Here is a 20,249-nt window from a genome sequence, read left to right on the forward strand (position 1 = left end):
ACACAATTCAGAAACATCTTCTAAATTAAAGTTCTTCATAGTTTTCTCCCAGTTGATATTGTATATATTCTTCTTTTTTCCAGAGAAGGTTGTCCTGTAAATCCTGGATCCAGTCTCCAGAAAGTAATCTATCTAATACCTACATTAGAGTCTAATAGAGGAAGACGAGGTGTTGCTCTGGATGGTACTCTCAAACACGAAGATGTTACATTAGCATCAACAACTCTGTAAGTTCAAGACATCATTTTATCAGTGATGATTTTGTAAAATATAGACTATGGCATAGTAAATGTCAATTTTACATTGTGAATAGTGTTTACTGTGTATGTTAAACTGTTAAGTAGGAATGCAGGTAAGAATGATTTAAGTGTTTTGTGCTTCACTATTTTCCAAATATTACAAGATTAAAAACATGAATCAGGAAAGAATCTAAACATTAAGTTGAACACTACACTGATATTTTAGGCCTGGTCTTTTGGAGATGATACAGCCTCAGTCAGCTTCTTGTCTATGAACCAACTCTCTCAGGCTATTGTGGAAGTGCTTCCAGTAAAGTGCAGAGTCTGAACAGTGAGCAGCTGGGTATATATGCAAAACATTGTTAGAGATGGTTGTATTAAATGAAAGAAAGAAATCCTACAAGCAGCTAGGAATAAAAAATACAATATTTACATATGCAGTATAATATTTACTCAGTAAGTCACAAGCACACAATTATTATACTGTGTTTTTCATAATATTCAATTAATATTATTTTTGAATATTACAAAAGTGATCTCTGAGCTTATCCCTTTCATAGAGTAATGTCACATTCTCTCATTTCATGGGGCACCGTCGAGAGATTTTTAATCCAATCTATGATATTTGCACACATTCTGATGCCCACTTTTGTATCACATCTCCTACCCTTCCCAGCTAAATTCTCATTGTCAATTATTTTCCATGACTGGGTTTCAGATCGATAACTCAACTAACATATGTAGTGACCTTCAATGTGGATGGAAATGGAAATGAAATAGGTGTCAAAAAATCCCAGAAATGGTGGTGTTGTACATCATAAATAGTGCTTATGTTATCCTTGATATCACAAACACACTACTGCAGTGGTTCCCAACCTGGGGGTAATTATCCCCTTAGGGATAAATTGAAATTTTCTGAGGGATAAAAACTAAATGATTCAATTCTATTTCAGTCACAAAACTAAATTATTTTCAGAAGATCATTACTATTAGCACAATTCTGTAAAACTGTAATATTGATTATATAAGTTAGAATAATTACTTTTTCTCAATTTGTAGCATTAATGCAGTGGAGGTTACAGATTACTCACATAGTTCATTGACTACATACATATGTTGTGTTTTGTCCCATCCATCGCCGATGATGAAGTGAGATATATACAGAGTAAATGCTAAAATCTCAAGAAAATGTCTTCTCCAGGTTGTTGATAGTACCTGCAGTAGTTCATAAATTGCTTCATTACTCACTTCGAAAAAAGTAAATGAATTAACTGACAGCAAGACACAGCAGTAACTACATAAGGGCTACTATAGTGCTGTACGCAGCATTATTATTATTATTATTATTATTAGAACAGTTAGATGCAAAACATTAACAGCCTGAAGTCTTGCAACTTCAGTCAGTTCAGAAGTAAGTAGTGCAGCAACCAAGTGATTTACAAACAGTATGTATAGTGTTGTGACTGACAATTCGCAATTTTTCACAAACACAACTTTTATTGATGTAAGTTCAGAAGGTTGATACTTCCCACAGGCTGTGGCTCTTGCTCCCCCTGCAGGAAGTAGTTCTCAGAATGTCTGTTTCCGTGTTTACCATGGTACTTTTGGTATGCCTTGGGCATAGACAACCTCGTCCTCTGTGGTGTAATATGGGTTGGCAGCCCTCAGGTGCTACCTTGACTCTGGTATAACATATAGTGTATACATTTTAACTTCGTTGATTTTACATGAGTTTGCAGTGTGCAGGTCAAGCAAGTGCCACAATGGAGAAGAGGGAAGTATGTTTTGTAACAAGTGTCTACCCTCACTGTGGAAGTTAGCTTTATTATCTGAGAAGGAATTGCGGGTAGCACTTGTGATGCACCACAAATTCCTTCTTCATTCATACTAACACACACACACACACACACACACACACACACACACACACACACACACACACAAAATATTATTCATCTTTTATCATTTTAAAAATAAAAGTTTTCCAAGAAAAGTCTGTCATTCGGCAGTTCAGTTAGGTGCTAACGTTGGTGATAATGTGGGGGAAGGGCAACAGATGGCAGGGGGGATGGAACCAAGAGCCAGGTAATAGCTAATGTCTAACTGCACCCAGGGGTAATGGTCTAAGGAATTCTGGGAACCAATGCTCTATTGGTTTTTTTAGGTAAAACCTCTATGCATTACTGAGGCTCTTTTGGATTATTTCAGTTGGTGTCAAAGTCAGGCACTATGCCAAAGAGTGTCAGCAAGACATTGTTTCATCATGAAATCCAAAAATGTAGACCAAATCTAATTTTAGTGACCTCTCATCTTGAGATTAAATAACACAAATTAATGATATATGTCACAATAAAATTTCTGTTTAGTTTCTAGTTGTGCCAAAGTAGTAATTTGTTTGTAAAGAGTTTGTAATCATATTTTAATTCTGTCATAGTTGTGAATATGTTTACTGCTTGTAGTTCAAAATGGCAATTTTAAAATTTTGTTGTTCAAAATCAGCAACTTACTGTCTGCTGTCGTAGCCACAGAATTAATAATGATTTTTTCCTCATGCTCAATGATTAGTATAGCTTAGAAATTTATACCTTTCTCACCATCAGCAGACTGTTTGGAGTTTAAATACATGCCATTTCATTGACAGACTTGCCTCTCCAGATCATCGAGATGCATTTGGAATAGTGGTGTCATATTCCGTGAAAGTGAAACTTTATCTTGGTGCTCTTGGAGGTGAACTTGTTGCAGAACTACCGTTAGTTCTTATGCATCCTAAGGTATTTCAATTATTAGTTTCAATTATCTATTTAATATTTTATGTGTTTCAATTCCATTATGAAATACATTGCTCATTAGCATACTTCTTAAAAGAGTGTATGTTTACAAGAAATATCTGATGCACAAAAAGTTTACATTTTAAAAATAAATTTTGTGATTTAATGTCATTAACTATTTAATAATGAACTTCAAATTCATTGCAATAATTAAAAGCAACCTGCTCTATTCCATTTATTCATGCAATTCATTAAGTAATATACAAATACACTTAATAATTCTCTTTATTTCTTTTTTAATAACAGCCAGAAAAGATGAAAGCTGTACATGCAGATAGTCATGCTGATGTAGAGACATTTCGACAGGAAACCTTTGATGGTGACATGACAAATGCTGCTAAATGCTGACGTGATATCTCTAATACTGTCATGCAATGCATTCTACAAATTTAAGCAAAAATAAATATAAATAAATAAATGAGATCATCACATATGACACTGATAATTAAGGATTTGTCCTCATTATAACAAAATCATTATTAGACCAATAGGCCATCCTGATCATTCAAAATTGCCTTTTAAACAGCTGTCTTGATTTCTTTTACGGTTTTTGATTGAAGTGAGAAGAAAACTATATTACATCTGAAATTTATTAATGTAAGCATGAATCAGTGCAAATACTATCAGCATAAACAAATACACTGGTCACAAGTTGTGATGAGGAACAATTGTATGGATGAAATGTCAAATGAAAAATAAGTCTGTGACAAAATGTGAAGAGAATGCAGTCACATACTTAGAGATGAGCACAGAGAGGGAAAAAAAGATCAGTACAAATAAAGGGATGAGAGAACACAAAAAAGAAAATGAAGAATATGTAAACCAGGAAATGTGCACATAAACATCTTTCCTGCCTATATTTCACACCACATTTCTGTCCTTTACTAATCTTTTTTATGTTTGCTCTATTCTCTGAGGAATTCACTGCATTCTCTGCTATACAGCATTAGTGGCTATCATGCCATTTTTAAATTGTGATGCAATTATTCATTATGTCCATATTTTACTTATATCCTTCAGTGCATACTGCATTTCTGTTGGCACAAAATTTTGACTATTTTTCAGTTACTTTTGTTTTCTTCTTGAAGTTCCTCTTCCTTTATTTTACACAATTTAATTTAAAAATGAGCAATTGTTTCTAAAAGTTTTAGAAACAGTCATTAGTTTTATTGGCCTTTTCTAGCCATTGTATCCACTGAAAATGGTACAATTTCTTTCATTTATATGATCATTTAAAAATTCATAACCACAGTGCAACTACATAGCTTGCAGTCTCTAAGGATCAGGGAATATCAATTTAATTCTATGAGCCTTGAAAAAAAATATCAATTTCTTATCTGCTTAATGTAAGTTGGGGAGGAGGGGTATAAAAGTGTAAATTAAAATTAAAACTTGACTGGAAAATTGTGTACTTATATAACTGGAATAAAGAAAAACTTCGTTGAATAAAAGCTTTGTATGTGCTTTCTGTACTGTTATCCACAAATACTGAACAAAGAAATTATAGGTGACTTTTTATGGTAATAAAAATTCTAAAGAAATAGAATTGGCCAAATAGCTTTGATTAAACCTATTTTGTGTGAGCAAATTTGTTTCTTAGTGCCTAGATTTCATACAAAAGAAACTGAATACATTCATTAAGTAGAGTGGTATAGATACAAAACTTGAAGGAGGGATGGAAAAAGGTGGTGTAGTTCAGGAGTCTCTTTATAAAATTATGAACAAATGACAGCAAATATAGCTAATAACGTCTTTCACTTACAGATTTCATAATTGTTTCTCAACAGAGAATGTATATTTACCACATACTGTTGCCTGCTTATAACATTAATGATTTTCTGTTGTGTACTGGCACCCAAATGTTTCTTTTTATTTCTTTTTTTTTCATAACGAAACACATTATGTCCTTCTCAACACAAGACACATAAATGTTGTAATAGATTTTCAGGCTGTGTCTAGTAAATTTGTGTAATAAAACTGGAAATGAAGTGAGTTAGAAAACCATTAGATAGCCATAAATATATATAATTGGCTGCATGATCATATTCAGTGTCCCAAAAGATGCTTCAATTGCCCACAATGTAATGACAGACAGCAGCAATCAAAAATTTGATTATGTCAGCAATACTATCAAACATATGACAAACCACGATTATTTACTAAATGCACCACTGATTATTATTAAAGTGCTTACTGCAGACTGCAGAAGAGTCACATGTGTAAATTTAAAAACCAGAAAATACCTAAAGGAGTATAACGCATATAAACATACGAATGAGGTTCTGTGCACAGTGATATAGCATTTATCGTCAACAAATACTCATGAATCTGGAACCAGTGCAACAATTTACCAATCTCTGTACAACAGGACTATATAAAATCTGCCAGTGATTAAACTTTGATGCCTGATATACAATGTTAAGTTACAAACAGACACCGTAACAAGTAAGCAGCTTGTACTCTCCAGTACACTATTTCTGAAGCAGAACATGTGGCAACCACAAAATAAATTTAAGAAAAATGAACTGCTGCTTCATACAGAATGAGTACTCTTCCTCAAGATCCTCATAACAGCATGAAGTAAAAGAAAAACCCAGAAAAATCACCAAATTTATTGGGACAACAGATCCAATTTCCTATAATTCACACTTCAGGGAATAATGAGTGAGGAAGGTGAGGTGGTTACCTTAAACATGACTTTACAGTATCAATGAAAAAGATTACATTTTTACCGAGAAGTAAAATAATATGAGTATAACTAACAGAGAGCTTAAGAGTTAATAAGTAGCAATTAACTGATATTTTCAAATTTGTTCTGTCAGAAAATATATTGTGCTTGTCTTTATATGTCAAATGAAAAGAGGAACTGAAAAGGGTCAGAAGCTTATGTACACTGGTCTCATGTCATCTTGTTGTTGTTGTATTCTTCAGTCCAAAGACTGGTTGATGCAGTTCTCAAGGCTACTCTATCCTATGCAAGCCTCTTCATCTTCTAGTAACTACTGCAACCTACATCCCTATGATTCTGCTTGCTGTACGAATTCCTTGGTTTCCCTCTACAATTTTTACTTATACACTTCCCTCCAGTACTAAACTGGCAATCCCTTGATGCCTCAAAATGTGTTCAACCAACCAATCCCTTCTTTTAGTTAGGTCTTACCATAAATTTCTCTTCTCCCCAATCCTATTCAGTACCTTCTCATTAGTTACATGATATACCCATCTAATCTTAGCATTTTTCTGTAGCACCACACTTCAAAAACTTCTATTCTCTTTTTGTCTAAACTGTTTATGTGCACATTTCACATCCATACAGGGCTACACTCTACACAAATAATTTCAGAAAGGGCTTCCTGACAATTAAATGAATACTTAGTGTTAACTAATTTCTCTTCTTCAGAAATGCTTTTCTTGGCATTGCCAGTCTACATTTTATATCTTCCCTAGTTCGACCATCATCTGTTATTTTGCTTCCCAAACAGTAAAACTCATTTACTACTTTAAGTGTCTCATTTTCTAATCTAATTTCCACAGCATCACCTGATTTAATGCAACAACATTCCATTATCCTTGTTTTGCTTTTGTTGACGTCTATCTTACATCCTCCTTTCAAGACACTGTCCATTCCATTCAGCTGCTCTTCCAAGTCCTTTGCTGTCTCTGACAGAATGCCAATGTCACCTCAAAGGTTTCATTTCTTCTCATTGGACTTTAATTCCTACTCCAAAATTTTCTTTTGTTTTAATTACTGGTTGCTCAATATACAGATGGAATAACATCAGGGATAGGCTACAATTCTGTCTCACTCCCTTCTCAACCACTGCTTCCCTTTCATGCCCATTGACTCTTATAACTGCCATTCGGTTTCTGTATAAATTGGGAATACCTTTCGCTCCCTGTATTTTACCCTTGCCACCTTTAGTATTTGAAAGACAGCATTTCAATCAACATCGTCAACAGCTTTCTCTACAAATGCTATAAATGAAGGTTTCCTTTCCTTAACTTACCTTATAAGAGAAGTTGTACGGTCAGTACTGCCTTGCATGTTCCTACATTTCTCTGGAATCCAAACTGATCTTCCCCGAGATCAGCTTCTACCAGTTTTTCCATTCTTCTGTAAACGATTCATGTTAGTATTTTGCAGCTGAGACTTAATAAATTGACACTTTGGCAATTTTCACACTTGTCAGCACCTGCTTTCTTTGGAACTGAGATTATTACATTCCTCTTGAAGTCTGAGGGTATTTCACCTGTCTCACCAGATGGAAGAGATTTCTCATGGCTGGCTCTCCCAAGGGTATCAGTTGCTCTAATGGAATGTTCTCTACTCCCAAGGCCTTGTTTCGAATTGAGTCTTTCTGTGTTTTGTCAAATTCTTCATGCAGTATCATATTCCCTTTCATTTTCCTCTATGTCCTCTTTCATTTCCACATTATTGCCCTCAAGTGCATCTCCTTTGTGTATAACCTCTATATTCCACCTTTCTGCTTTCACTTCTTTGCTTAGGACTGGTTTTCCATCTGAGCTCTTGATATTCATATAGGTGGTTGTCTTTTCTACAGAGGTCTCTTTAATTTTCCTGTAGGCAGTATCCAACTTATCCCTAGTAATATATGCTTCTACATCCTTACATTTCTCCTCTAGCCATTCCCACTTAGCCATTTTTTACACATTTGTATTCCCTTTCACTGGCTTCATTTATTGCATTTTTGTACATGATAAATAAACTGAAGGCATGGAATAAAAGAAAGGGGCTCAAATAAGAAGGTAGTAGAGACTATGAAAATAAGGTCGGAAACATGGAATGCACACACGCACGTACATAGGCAGAAGCGCTGTTTCATCGACAGTTACACAAATAAGATGTACAGCACTTTGCTTTACTAGCTTTGCTTTACTAGCTTTCAGAACGAAATTCCTTTCTCAAGCTTGTAGGAGAAAAACACACGCACACGCACACGCACACGCACACGCACGCACACACACACACACACACACACACACACACACACACACACACACACACACACACTTGCTTGATCACTCACATGAATGCACCCGTCTCCCTATATTGTGCTCAGTCAACTGCCAGCTCCTTCCTGGCCTACGGTGAGTGTACTAGGGTGAAGTGGGGGTGCAGTGTGATGTGGGATGTGGGATAGAGAGAGGTGGGAGGCAAGGTTGGTTTGGGAAGGGGAGCATGTACTGGCTCATGGGAGAGTGGGAGCTCTCTCTGGGCTATCTAGGGGTGCAGGCAGAGGGGCAAGCGGCAGACAGCTGGGCTTTGCTGCAGCGAGGGTGCTGCTAGGGAGTGGGGATTGGGGGGAAAGGGGAACAGCAAGTTACCTTAGGTTTCGACAGGGAGGTTGTGGGAGCAAAGCGTGTGCTGTAAGGATTGCTCCTATCTACACAACTGAGGAAAGCTGGTGGTGATGGGGATGATCCTGATGGCACGGGGTGTGAAGATTCACTGGGATCTTGCACATACCATGCCTGCTTTCACAGGTGGCCCAGCCTCTGATGGGGTGGATTAAGCCTGTGATGGGACTGGAGTAGGAGGTGCTGGGTGGGTGGATAGGGCAGGTCTTGCATCTGGGTCTTCCACAAGGATAGGATCCCTGTGGCAGGGGTTTGGGGGTGGGAGTGGCATAGGGTGGAACCTCCACAACATCCTAGTCCATCCGTAAGCCACTCTCACCCCCAATCTCCTGCCACACAAGTCATATCCTTGTGGAAGACCTAGATGCAAGAACCTGACCTATCCACCCATCCAGCACCACCTACTCCAGTCCCGTCACAGACTTATCCTGTCCCATCAGACACCAGGCCACCTGTGAAAGCAGCCATGTTATATACCAGCTCTGCTGTAACCACTACACAGCATTTTACATTCATGTGACAACCAACCAGCTGTCAACCAGAATGAATGGCCACTTCCTAACCGTTGCCCAAGACAAGGTTGACCTCCCAGTGGCAAAACATGCAGCAGAGCGCAACATACAAGATTTCAATGGCTGCTTCACAACCAATGTCATCTGGATCCTCCCCACCACTACTAACCTTTCTCAGCTGTGCAGATTGGAGCTACCATTACAGCACATGCTTCGCTCCTGCAACCTCCCTGGTCTAAACCTAAGGTAATTTGCTCTCCCCCTCCACCCATCTCCCACCCAGTAGTGTGTGTGTGTGTGTGTGTGTGTGTGAGAGAGAGAGAGAGAGAGAGAGAGAGAGAGAGAGAGAGATTGTTTGTAAATACACATGCCATCCCCACAGTATGTCCACCCAATATGTGTCACATAGTTCTATGCTGCCATCTCATGCCCTAATCTGTGAAATCACATGCTCAGCCAGCTGCCACCTGCCCCCTCTACCTGCACCCCTAGATAGCCCACAGAGAGCTCCCCACTCTCCCACAAGCCGCTGGGCACTCCCCCCAACCCCCTCTCTGCCCCCAGCCTCTCTCCATGCATCACCCCACCCTACCATGCACCCCCACCTCACTGTGGGCCAGAAAAGAGATGCCAGTCAACTGAACACAATGTAGGGAGAGAGGCATGTGCCTCTGTGTGTGTGTGTGTGTGTGTGTGTGTGTGTGTGTGTGTGTGTTTTCTGTAATAAAAGGAGTGTCAGTAACTATAGATTCAATGTAACTGTTTAGAAATAAAATCTGCATGATATCCAAAAATGTAGCAGCTGCATATGTAACTTCATGAACAAAGTCAATGTTCTGCATGTCCTTTCATCTTCAAGTTCTTTCAGAAGTTTCTCTAGCTAGTAACCACCATCATATTTGTCCTTTCAGTCTCAGTCAGTATTGCTTTGTCATATCTACCATAACTGTACGAAGTCTTACACCATTCTAGTTATGGATTTGTTCTAAAATGTTGCAATTTAAATTGTACAAGTAAGAAGTTCGTATCATATCATTATGTCATACCTTAAATTGTACATTAGGAAGTTCATTTCATCATTATTCTGGGAAGTATATTTCCTTTGTGCTTTAGTTTCTCTTGATTGAGAAATATACTTTTGAGCTTTAAACAATGAATCAGACAGCATTATTCTGAATGAAAGTGAGAAACAGCTCAAAACTTCATCTTACAATGTTATGGTCTTTCGATTTAAAGTGCTCTTCAAATTAACACCAGTATATACTTAGTAAACTAAAACAAAAGTGGAAAGACCCAGCTTGGTATAATGATACAACATAGAAAATGTAACAATATAATGTTTACTATGGTCTAACTACAAAAAAGGACACAGAGAAACTTAAAGAAAAAAACTTGATGGCATGTGATACTTTGTTGGAAGGGCTACATGTAATACCCATAATATTTTTGATAGATTATGGAAAAGGACCTTCTAGAAAATCCTCAGACATTCTGGTTTAATGTAAATTTAGTGAATGATTCAAAGCTTTCATCCAAATTCTTGTAGATTAGATTTAAAACTGATGACTGCAGACAGAATGCCGAAACATTAAATTTGCATTTGAAAAGAGCTTTACATGTGAGGGTACTATCATACCAATGTTACACCACCAACACATATTCTCACACACAAAATATTTTAAAATAAGCATTCCTGATATTGGAAAACAGTTAAGACTAATCACAGTGAACAAGGCACCAGGCATTTAATGCAATTTGGACTGAATGTGCTGTGAAATTCGCTCATTTCGTAGCTTATATTCACCAAGCATTTCTTGTGTGACAAACAGTCCCACATAACTGCAAAAGAGTGTACACCACTCCTGCTAATAAAAAGTATAAAAGTACAGAATTACAGATCAATAGCTCTCTTGCCCATTTGTTTCAGGGTACTAGAGCATATTTTAAGCTTGAACTTTATAATGTTATTGGAGGAAATAAGCTTCCCTCAAAGAATCGGATCAGTGAATTCTCGTACATTACCAGTTATAATGGACACCGAATATACCTCAGAAACAAATGTAATATCTGGTCTGCCCCAAAGGACATCACAGGACCACCAGTGAGGTCAATATACATAAATGGTTTATCATATTTAGTAAACAGCATAATAACATTGTTCAATGCTGATATCCTTATTTACACAAATGTTTTATCATTGGATTATCGTAAGGAAATGCAGAAAGGTTTGGACAAATTTGTCACTTGATATAATGAATGATAGCTCCCTTTAAATGTTGATTAATGCAAGATAATACTCATAACAAAGGGTAAGAACTTGTTAGTACCAAATTACAAGATTAATCATGACACACACTCCCACACAGGAGACGAGGTACTGGTGGAATTAAAGCTGTGAGGATGGGGCGTGAGTCGTGCTTGGGTAGCTCAGTCGGTACAGCACTTGCCTGCAGAAGGCAAAGGTCCCGGGTTCGAGTCTCGCTCCAGCACACAGTTTTAATCTGCCAGGAAGTTTCATATCAGCGCACACTCCGCTGTAGAGTGAAAATTTCATTCTACAACCTTGTTGTTTCATATTAACCAACATTATATCTGACACATGTGCATTTACTCCACCGTTTTCCATCAAATGGTTTAAATTATGAATGTGACTCATCTTTGTGATAGCTGTAAGGTTATCAGCTAAATTAGCAACAGAAGAAATAACAGCATCCCATGTGCATGTCCAAAAGATAAAGGAATAACTTTATCCTTACCCTTAACTTCTTCATCTTTGAGGGTCAGACCTACAAACAAATCAGGACATCTATGTCAGCAGGGAGTCCCTATTCTTTATAAAGTTGGTTTGGTTTTTTTTTTTTTTTTTTTTTTTTTTTTTTTTTTTTTTTCATGGGCTTCACGGAAGAGCTAATTTTCAACTTCCAGAAGCTATACCACATGGATTGGTAAAGGATTTTCAGTGACATATTTGTTATCTGGCCTGATGAACTCCACCAATTTCTTCAACAGCTAAACTCCTTTTCTCTGTAATGGACAGCTTCTACAGTCTGTCATCGTGAGGTGGAGGAATGTTGCTTTTTCTCGGCCAGAATGACATAGCCACCCTCCCACTCAGACATTGTGGATTCATTCAGCAGGCAAGGAGTCAAGAGACTGTGGAAAGTGAGAGGCACTCAAGTAAGACAGACTGATTGCAGTAAAACTCTTCATGTTACATCACACTGGAGCAGACACAGATCTTGACTCACGGCATCTTTTTACACAGAGTAGCAGTGGTGGTTGTGCCTGAAGCTCTCGCTCAATGTTAGGAGGTGGTGTGGTGGTGACAGACTGCAGTGATGGTGAGTTGGTGCATAAGCAGTGATCTCGTAGGCAGGAGCAGCTGTGGTTAGTGCAATTGGTGGGGCTTGGAAAAGGCCTGCTGCATCCATGGGATTACATGGACCACCTGCTGGCAGACACTGTCTGGCCCTATACACAGGTCCATTGCGCTTTGTCACCATCTCTTTCCTGCCCGGTAGGAAATTGAGCCTCAGCAAGTTGCATTGTTGCCTGGTGGTGGAGGCACATACGGGAAATTGCTACAATGCCGAGTTAACACAGGAGTCTCACTACGCATTGACTTAATGCTAGTAGCAGTTAACTGGTGGGGCATGTCATCAACCAAGTGCCTTCAGAAACAGCAACTGAATCACCATGCCACAATATTCCATGACACTCCTGTGTTCAGTAAATGCTGCAATTTCCTTTCCTCTTCAGAGAAATTCAGTCCCTGAATTTAGTGTGGTGCTTCTCTGAGGAAAGCTAGCTGTGATGATACTAGAAATAGACATTCAGTCTCACTTAAAAGCTACAACTCTCTCTAGGGTTTGTAGAGCTGTAGCTCTCTGGTGTGCCAGTGTCATAGGCTCTTAGGTGTAAGGACAGTGGAGGTAGGATCTGAATAATTCTCTGTTTGTGGTAGCAACAGACAGTGTCTATCATTATCAAGGCTTGATAGGTGGCTAATGTGGATTTTCCCAATTTGAGAAGTCAATACTGATATTCTCTGTGCTATTGCCTTTGTCTCAATAGTTGCTCCATTCAAGTACAATTATTCTGAGATGCTAAAGCTGATATAGAAAGACAAGAAGTGTTGCTCCAATGTAGTGTTCAGGTATGTTAGGTTTTCAGTGGGGAGAATCTTGAAACAAAGGTAGGGTAGATGAGGCAGTACATAGGTGGAGTCCAGTACTGTGATTCATGTAATGGTTGCAAATACATCACAATGAGTTCCATTGATCATTAAATTCCAACCCTTTAGTTTTAGGTGGTGTGATCTGCTTAGGTGCTCCAGATCATAACAAGTGCAAATAATGATCATCAGTTCCACTGCTGAAAATAAAGCAATCTGGGCTAATCTTTTGAACCAATTTTCCTTGACTAGTAAGTATTTCCAGAGGATAATCATATATGGGGTTTTATGCATCAAACAGGCTGAGCTCACATGATCATTGAGTGTTATGGATCAGTTTTGTGGAATGTAGAGTGATTTGTTTGGTTTGGTTCTGTAACAATTCTGAGGTGGTAATTAGCATGTGGTACTCTCTATCAGCAATTATAAATAGAATGTTCTGCACTAACAAGTTTTTAGGGCCCCTCATGCTTGAAGGTAAGAGTGAATTACATAGCACTTCAACCGGCACTCTTTACATGTCAGTGCTATAGTAACCATAATTGTAGCTACATTTCATCTAATGTTACATTCAATTCAGCCACATGGTAGAATGGTGGTTCTTACAATGTCAACAGCAACGCTAGAGGGGCCATTAACCCGTCATGAACCTTCTGTAGTTCCTCAAGAAATTGTCCCAGCAGCAATAGTAATGAGATTAGGTATCCATGGGTGGTGTGAATCAGTGCTTCTAGCAGCTTGGCTCCTTCGATGTTGGCATCAGTGAAGGTTCACAGTAGCCTCTTAGTGGTCAGCTGGGTGTGAATGATTTAAATTGCATTCTGACAATGTCTAAGTCTTGGTACACCATGGCTGCTGTCTCCTGAATGTGAATCACTAATGCAGAGATTCAAGCATAGAGGTGCCTTGTGTTGTTAACTATGTACTTCTTCACATTTCCCAGTTATGTGACATGCAGTTCTATTGTTTCCCTGTTATCTCCCATGTGTGTATGCACTTGTCACATTGTGTGTTTATTACCCTTGTATATCTTCCTTGTTGATTGTTCCAAAAACCGTTTTCACCCTTGCTCCCAGTGTCTAACTAATCTCTCTTCTGTCTTTACTAGATTTGCGGTACTAGCTCCGCAGTCTGCTGGAGTTGCATCTGAAAGTGGTTGAAGGAGACCAGAAACAGTTAGTACTGCACCAGAGTTTTGTTTCATACTGGTTTATCCATTGATAGTTAGATCATGCCCCATCCAGTTTATGGCGAATAATATTTCACAGTTTAATGGACATACTTTAAGGGCTCTCAGTATTTCATAGCCACTAAAAGAGGTCCAGGTTTGTTGAGATGCCCAACAGCTTCCCAATTTACCATAACTGGTATTTGGTTTTCCAGGGTACATCTACATCTACATCTACATTTATACTCTGCAAGCCACCCAACGGTGGCCACTGTCATTACCTCCCTTTCCTGTTCCAGTTGCGTATGGTTCGTGGGAAGAACGACTGCCAGAAAGCCTCCGTGCGTGATCGAATCTCTCTAATTTTTCATTCGTGAACTCCTCGGGAGGCATAAGTAGGAGGAAGCAATATATTCAATACCTCATCCAGAAACACACCCTCTCAAAACCTGGACAGCAAGCTACACCGCGATTTAGAGTGCCTCTCTTGCAGAGTCTGCCACTTGAGTTTACTAAACATCTCCATAATGCTATCACGCTTACCAAATAACCCCGTGACAAAACGCACCGATCTTCTTTGGATCTTCTCTATCTCCTCTGTCAACCTGACCTGCTACGGATCCCACACTGATGAGCAATACTCAAATATAGGTCGAACGAGTGTTTTGTAAGCCACCTCCTTTGTTGATGGACTACATTTTCTAAGGACTCTCCCAATGAATCTCAACCTGGCACCCGCCTTACCAACAGTTAATTTTATATGATCATTTCACTTCAAATCGTTCCGCACGCATACTCCCAGATATTTTACAGAAGTAACTGCTACCAGTGTTTGTTCCGCTATCATATAATCATACAATAAAGGATCCTTCTTTCTATGTATTCGCAATACATCACATTTGTCTATGTTAAGGGTCAGTTGCCACTCCCTGCACCAAGTGCCTATCCGCTGCAGATCTTCCTGCATTTTGCTGCAATTTTCTAATGCTGCAACTTCTCTGTATACTACAGCATCATCCGTGAAAAGCCGCATGGAACTTCCAACACTATCTACTAGGTCATTTATATACAGGGCTATTACAAATGATTGAAGCGATTTCATAAATTCACTGTAGCTCCATTCATTGACATATGGTCATGACACACTACAGATAAGTAGAAAAACTCATAAAGTTTTGTTCGGCTGAAGCCGCACTTCAGGTTTCTGCCGCCAGAGCGCTTGAGAGCGCAGTGAGATAAAATGGCAACAGGAGCCGAGGAAGCGTATGTCGTGCTTGAAATGCGCTCACATCAGTCAGTCATAACAGTGCAACGACACTTCAGGACGAAGTTCAACAAAGATCCACCAACTGCTAACTCCATTCGGCGATGGTATGCGCAGTTTAAAGCTTCTGGATGCCTCTGTAAGGGTAAATCAACGGGTCGGCCTGCAGTGAGCGAAGAAACGGTTGAACGCGTGCAGGCAAGTTTCACGCGTAGCCCGCGGAAGTCGACGAATAAAGCAAGCAGGAAGCTACACGTACCACAGCCGATGGTTTGGAAAATCTTACGGAAAAGGCTAAAGCAGAAGCATTTCTTAAACAGGAGATTGGAAAACCGATGGATCGGTCGTGGTGGAGATCATGATCAGCAATTCATGTCATGGCCTCCACGCTCTCCCGACTTAACCCCATGCGATTTCTTTCTGTGGGGTTATGTGAAAGATTCAGTGTTTAAACCTCCTCTACCAAGAAACGTGCCAGAACTGCGAGCTTGCATCAACGATGCTTTCGAACTCATTGATGGGGACACGCTGTGCCGAGTGTGGGAGGAACTTGATTATCGGCTTGATGTCTGCCAAATCACTGAAGGGGCACATATCGAACATTTGTGAATGCCTAAAAAAACTTTTTGAGTTTTTGTATGTGTGTGCAAAGGATTGTGAAAATATCTCAAATAATAAAATTATTGTAGAGCTGTGAAATCGCTTCAATCATTTGTAATAACCCTGTATATTGTGAAAAGCAATGGTCCCATAACACTCCCCTGTGGCACACCAGAGGTTACTTTAACGTCTGTAGACATCTCTCCATTGAGAACAACATGGTGTGTTCTGTCTGGTAAAAACTCTTCAATCCAGCCACACAGCTGGTCTGATATTCCGTAGGCTCTGACTTTGTTTATCAGGCGACAGTGCGGAACTGTATTGAACACCTTCTGGAAGTCAAAAAAAATGGCATCTACCTGGGAGCCTGTATCTAATATTTTCTGGGTCTCATGAACAAATAAAGCGAGTTGGGTCTCACACGATCGGTGTTTCTGGAATCAATGTTGATTCCTACAGAGTAGGTTCTGGGTTTCCAGAAATGACATGATACGTGAGCAAAAAACATGTTCTAAAATTCTATAACAGATCGATGTCAGAGATATAGGTCTATAGTTTTGTGCATCTGCTCGACAACCCTTCTTGAAGACTGGGACTACCTGTGCTCTTTTCCAATCATTTGGAACCTTCCGTTGCTCTAGAGACTTGTGGTTCACGGCTGTTAGAAGGGGAGCAAGTTCTTTCGTGTACTCTGTGCAGAATCGAATTGGTATCCCATCAGGTCCAGTGGACTTTCCTCCATTGAGTGATTTCAGTTGCTTTTCTATTCCTTGGACACTTATTTCGAGGTCAGCCATTTTTTCATTTGTGCGAGGATTTAGAAAAGGAACTGCAGTGCGGTCTTCCTCTGTGAAACAGCTTTGGAAAAATGTGTTTAGTGTTTCAGCTTTACACGTGTCATCCTCTGTTTCAATGCCATCATCATCCCAGAGTGTCCGGATATGCTGTTTCGAGCCACTTACTGATTTAACGTACTTCCTAGGATTTTCTGTCAAGTCGGTACATAGGATTTTACTTTCAACTTCACTGAACGCTTCACGCATAGACCTCCTTATGCTAACATTGACGTCATTTAGCTTCTGTTTGTCTGAGAAGTTTTGGCTGTGTTTGAACTTGCAGGAAACCTCTCTTTGCTTTTGCAGTAGTTTCAACTTTATTGTTGAACCATGGTGGGTTTTTCCCATCCCTCACAGTTTTACTAAGCATGTACCTGTCTAAAATGCATTTTACGATTGCCTTGAACTTTTTCCATAAACACTCAACATTGTCAGTGTCAGAACAGAAATTTTCATTTTGATGTGTTAGGTACTCTGAAATCTGCCTTCTATTACTCTTGCTAAACAGATAAACCTTCCTCCCTTTTTTTATATTCCTATTTACTTCCATATTCAGGGATGCTGCAATGGCCTTATGATCACTGATTCCCTGTTCTGCACTTACAAAGTTGAAAAGTTCGGGTCTGTAAGCAAGATGGCGCCGAATGAAAAGTGTAACGACACGTCTGTCTCTACAAAAAAGGAAAAAATCAGCGGTTCTACATGTAAGCAATGCAGAAAACGTGTGATAAAAGGAATCTTATGCGTAAAGTGCAATTTTTGGCTTCATGAGAAGTGCGCAAAAGTGAACCTGAAATTCATTAGTGACGAAGTTCCGTGGACATGCACCGACTGTTTGCAGTGGGAAACATCAGAACTTGTAAGTACCATAAAGTCAAAAGAAGAAATAATTAAAGTGTTACAAAGTTATATCGGAACTCTCAAAAAAGAGATTCAGTCTCTGAAAGAAGAAAACGCAAAGCTAAAAAGTGAATCGGCCAGCTGCGTATGCGGAAACCCATTACAGAACAAAACAAACAAATGTGAGGACTCTTTTGTGCAAACTCCGTTCGCGAGGAAAAAACAAAACCTTGAAAACTTACATGTGCATATTCCCGCAAAAACAATGGCAGAAAGCGAAACATGTGGAAATTCAATAAACTCGCGCGTGCAAACTCCGGTATTGGGAAGTAAACAAACCTGTGTAAACTCGCATATGCAAATCCCAGTGAAAACTGGCGGAAAACGATTCGTGCGGTAAATCTGTAAGCAAATATAAGTGGAAAACTGTGACGTATAAGAAAAAAGATAAATGTGAAAGAAATCCAGCAAAACAGATCGACAAAAGTGATTTCTTTGTTATCGGCGATTCCATGTTAAAAATGTAGTGGTTCCGAACTGTAAAGTCGATGTTCGCCCTGGAATCCGACCACAGCAGATTGTGAAACATTTCAACAACATTAGGAACACGGAAAAATCCAACCAAAACAACAATGATTCCAACACAAATTTTAAAGGCGTGATCATTCACGTAGGGACAAACTCTATTAGAAGCAGCAGACAAGAAGAAATCATAAATGATATTCGTAATGTAATTCGATCAGCCAAAGGTTTGTTTACAAGCTCCAGAATTGTTATCAACGGAATTCTACAAAGAAGATCGGTGAGTAACGCGTATACAAACAAAATAAACACCGGCATTAGGGAACAGTGCGACGAACTTGGTGTTGTGTTTGTTGACCCAAATAAATTTCTCGACGACAAATGTCTGGGTAGGGATGGCCTGCACCTAAACAGACTAGGTGCAATGACTTTCAGTAAAATGCTCCTGGATTTATGTAAAATTATAAAAAATAAGGGAAAGTAATACGGTCTGCAGGGGGTGACTATACAAGAATAACATATGCAATCAAAAAACGTGAGTGTAGTCGTAATAAGGAAGCAGTTGAACCAAAACAGAACGACATTAAAACGAAAAAAAGTGGGAATGCAAATAGCGGTGGAAAAAATTACTTAACAATTGTTCACCAAAATATATGTTCCCTAGCAAATAAGACCCAACAGCTGGAAGTGGAGCTGGAATCTACAGAGTGCTCAGTTGTTTGTCTCACTGAGCATTGGTGCAATGAGGCTGAAATTAATCAGTTAGTCTTGCAGTCTTATAATTTAGCGTGTGCATACTGTAGGACTTCTATGAAGTGTGGAGGGTGTTGTATTTATGTAAAACAAAATTATCAGTGTAAGACCAGAAGCGATTTATGTGTAATCAGTGAAGAGCAACATTTTGAACTGGCAGCAGTTGAAATCAGGGACCAATACAGGTGTAGGAATTTGATTATCTTATGTATATACAGATCTCCTGGTGGAGACTTCAATATCTTTTTCTCCAAACTTAATCATGTTCTTGACAAGATATCCACTCCAAAGAACCACATTCTCATATGTGGAGACCTAAATGTGGATAAACTGAATCCTGATTCTACATGGGACTCATTACAAAGTCTTGCTCAAAGTTTCAATTTAGTTCCAATGGTTAACAGTGCAACCAGAATAACAAAATACTCAAAGACAGCTGTTGATCAGGTATTAACAGATTTAGGCAAAGAAAACTGTGAGGTGGTGGTAGCAGAGCTAGGATTATCTGATCACTCAGCTCAAATCATTAATATAAAAGTGGCTCCAGAAGAAACAAAGAAAATGCATATTTACAGACGAATTTTTTCTAAAAAAAATAGACATGAGTTTGCCAAACACATAGCAGGACAAACATGGGACTCAGTATACTCAGAGGTAGATGCAAATGAAAAATTCAAAAATTTCATGACATTGTTTAAATTAAATTTTGAAGAAACGTTTCCTAAAGTATTATGTCCATTACCAACAGCAGGAAAAAGCAAGTGGGTCACAAAAGGAATCAAAAAATCATCTGAAACACTAAAGTACCTGAGCTCCATTAAACACAGCCAAACTAATCCTGCTTTCTCACTCTTTTATAAAAGATATAGGAAAACATATAGGAAAATATTGTTTGCAGCAAAGAGAGCTCATAACTCCAAAATAGTGCACTCTGCTGAAAACAAAAATAAGGCAGTATGGAAGATTGTGAAGCAGGAAACTGGTACCAGGAAAATGAATCTGTCAAACTTGAAAATCAAAGAGGAAGGGAGGTTAATAAAAGACCCAATATATTTGGCAAACTATATAAATGATTATTTTAGTAGCATAGGAATAAAATTACAGGAAAATTTTCTAACAGCCCCTCAGGTCAAA

The 20,249-nt window shown here is 38.8% G+C and overlaps 1 protein-coding gene across 1 annotated transcript in view; it reads left to right on the forward strand.

The window, feature by feature from the left end:
* The window catches only part of LOC124804222 (arrestin homolog), a 98,133-nt gene extending 94,259 nt beyond the window's left edge, over nucleotides 1–3,874 (forward strand). The window contains exons 6-8 of the mRNA XM_047264736.1: nucleotides 84–227; nucleotides 2,881–3,010; nucleotides 3,314–3,874. Of these exons, the coding sequence (XP_047120692.1) occupies nucleotides 84–227; nucleotides 2,881–3,010; nucleotides 3,314–3,415 (376 nt within the window). The 3' untranslated portion in view covers nucleotides 3,416–3,874. The remainder of the gene's footprint in view (nucleotides 1–83; nucleotides 228–2,880; nucleotides 3,011–3,313) is intronic.
* The last annotated feature ends 16,375 nt before the right edge of the window (nucleotides 3,875–20,249 follow it).

Source organism: Schistocerca piceifrons, chromosome 1, assembly GCF_021461385.2.
Source record: "Schistocerca piceifrons isolate TAMUIC-IGC-003096 chromosome 1, iqSchPice1.1, whole genome shotgun sequence".
NCBI classification, from domain to species: Eukaryota; Metazoa; Arthropoda; class Insecta; order Orthoptera; family Acrididae; genus Schistocerca; species Schistocerca piceifrons.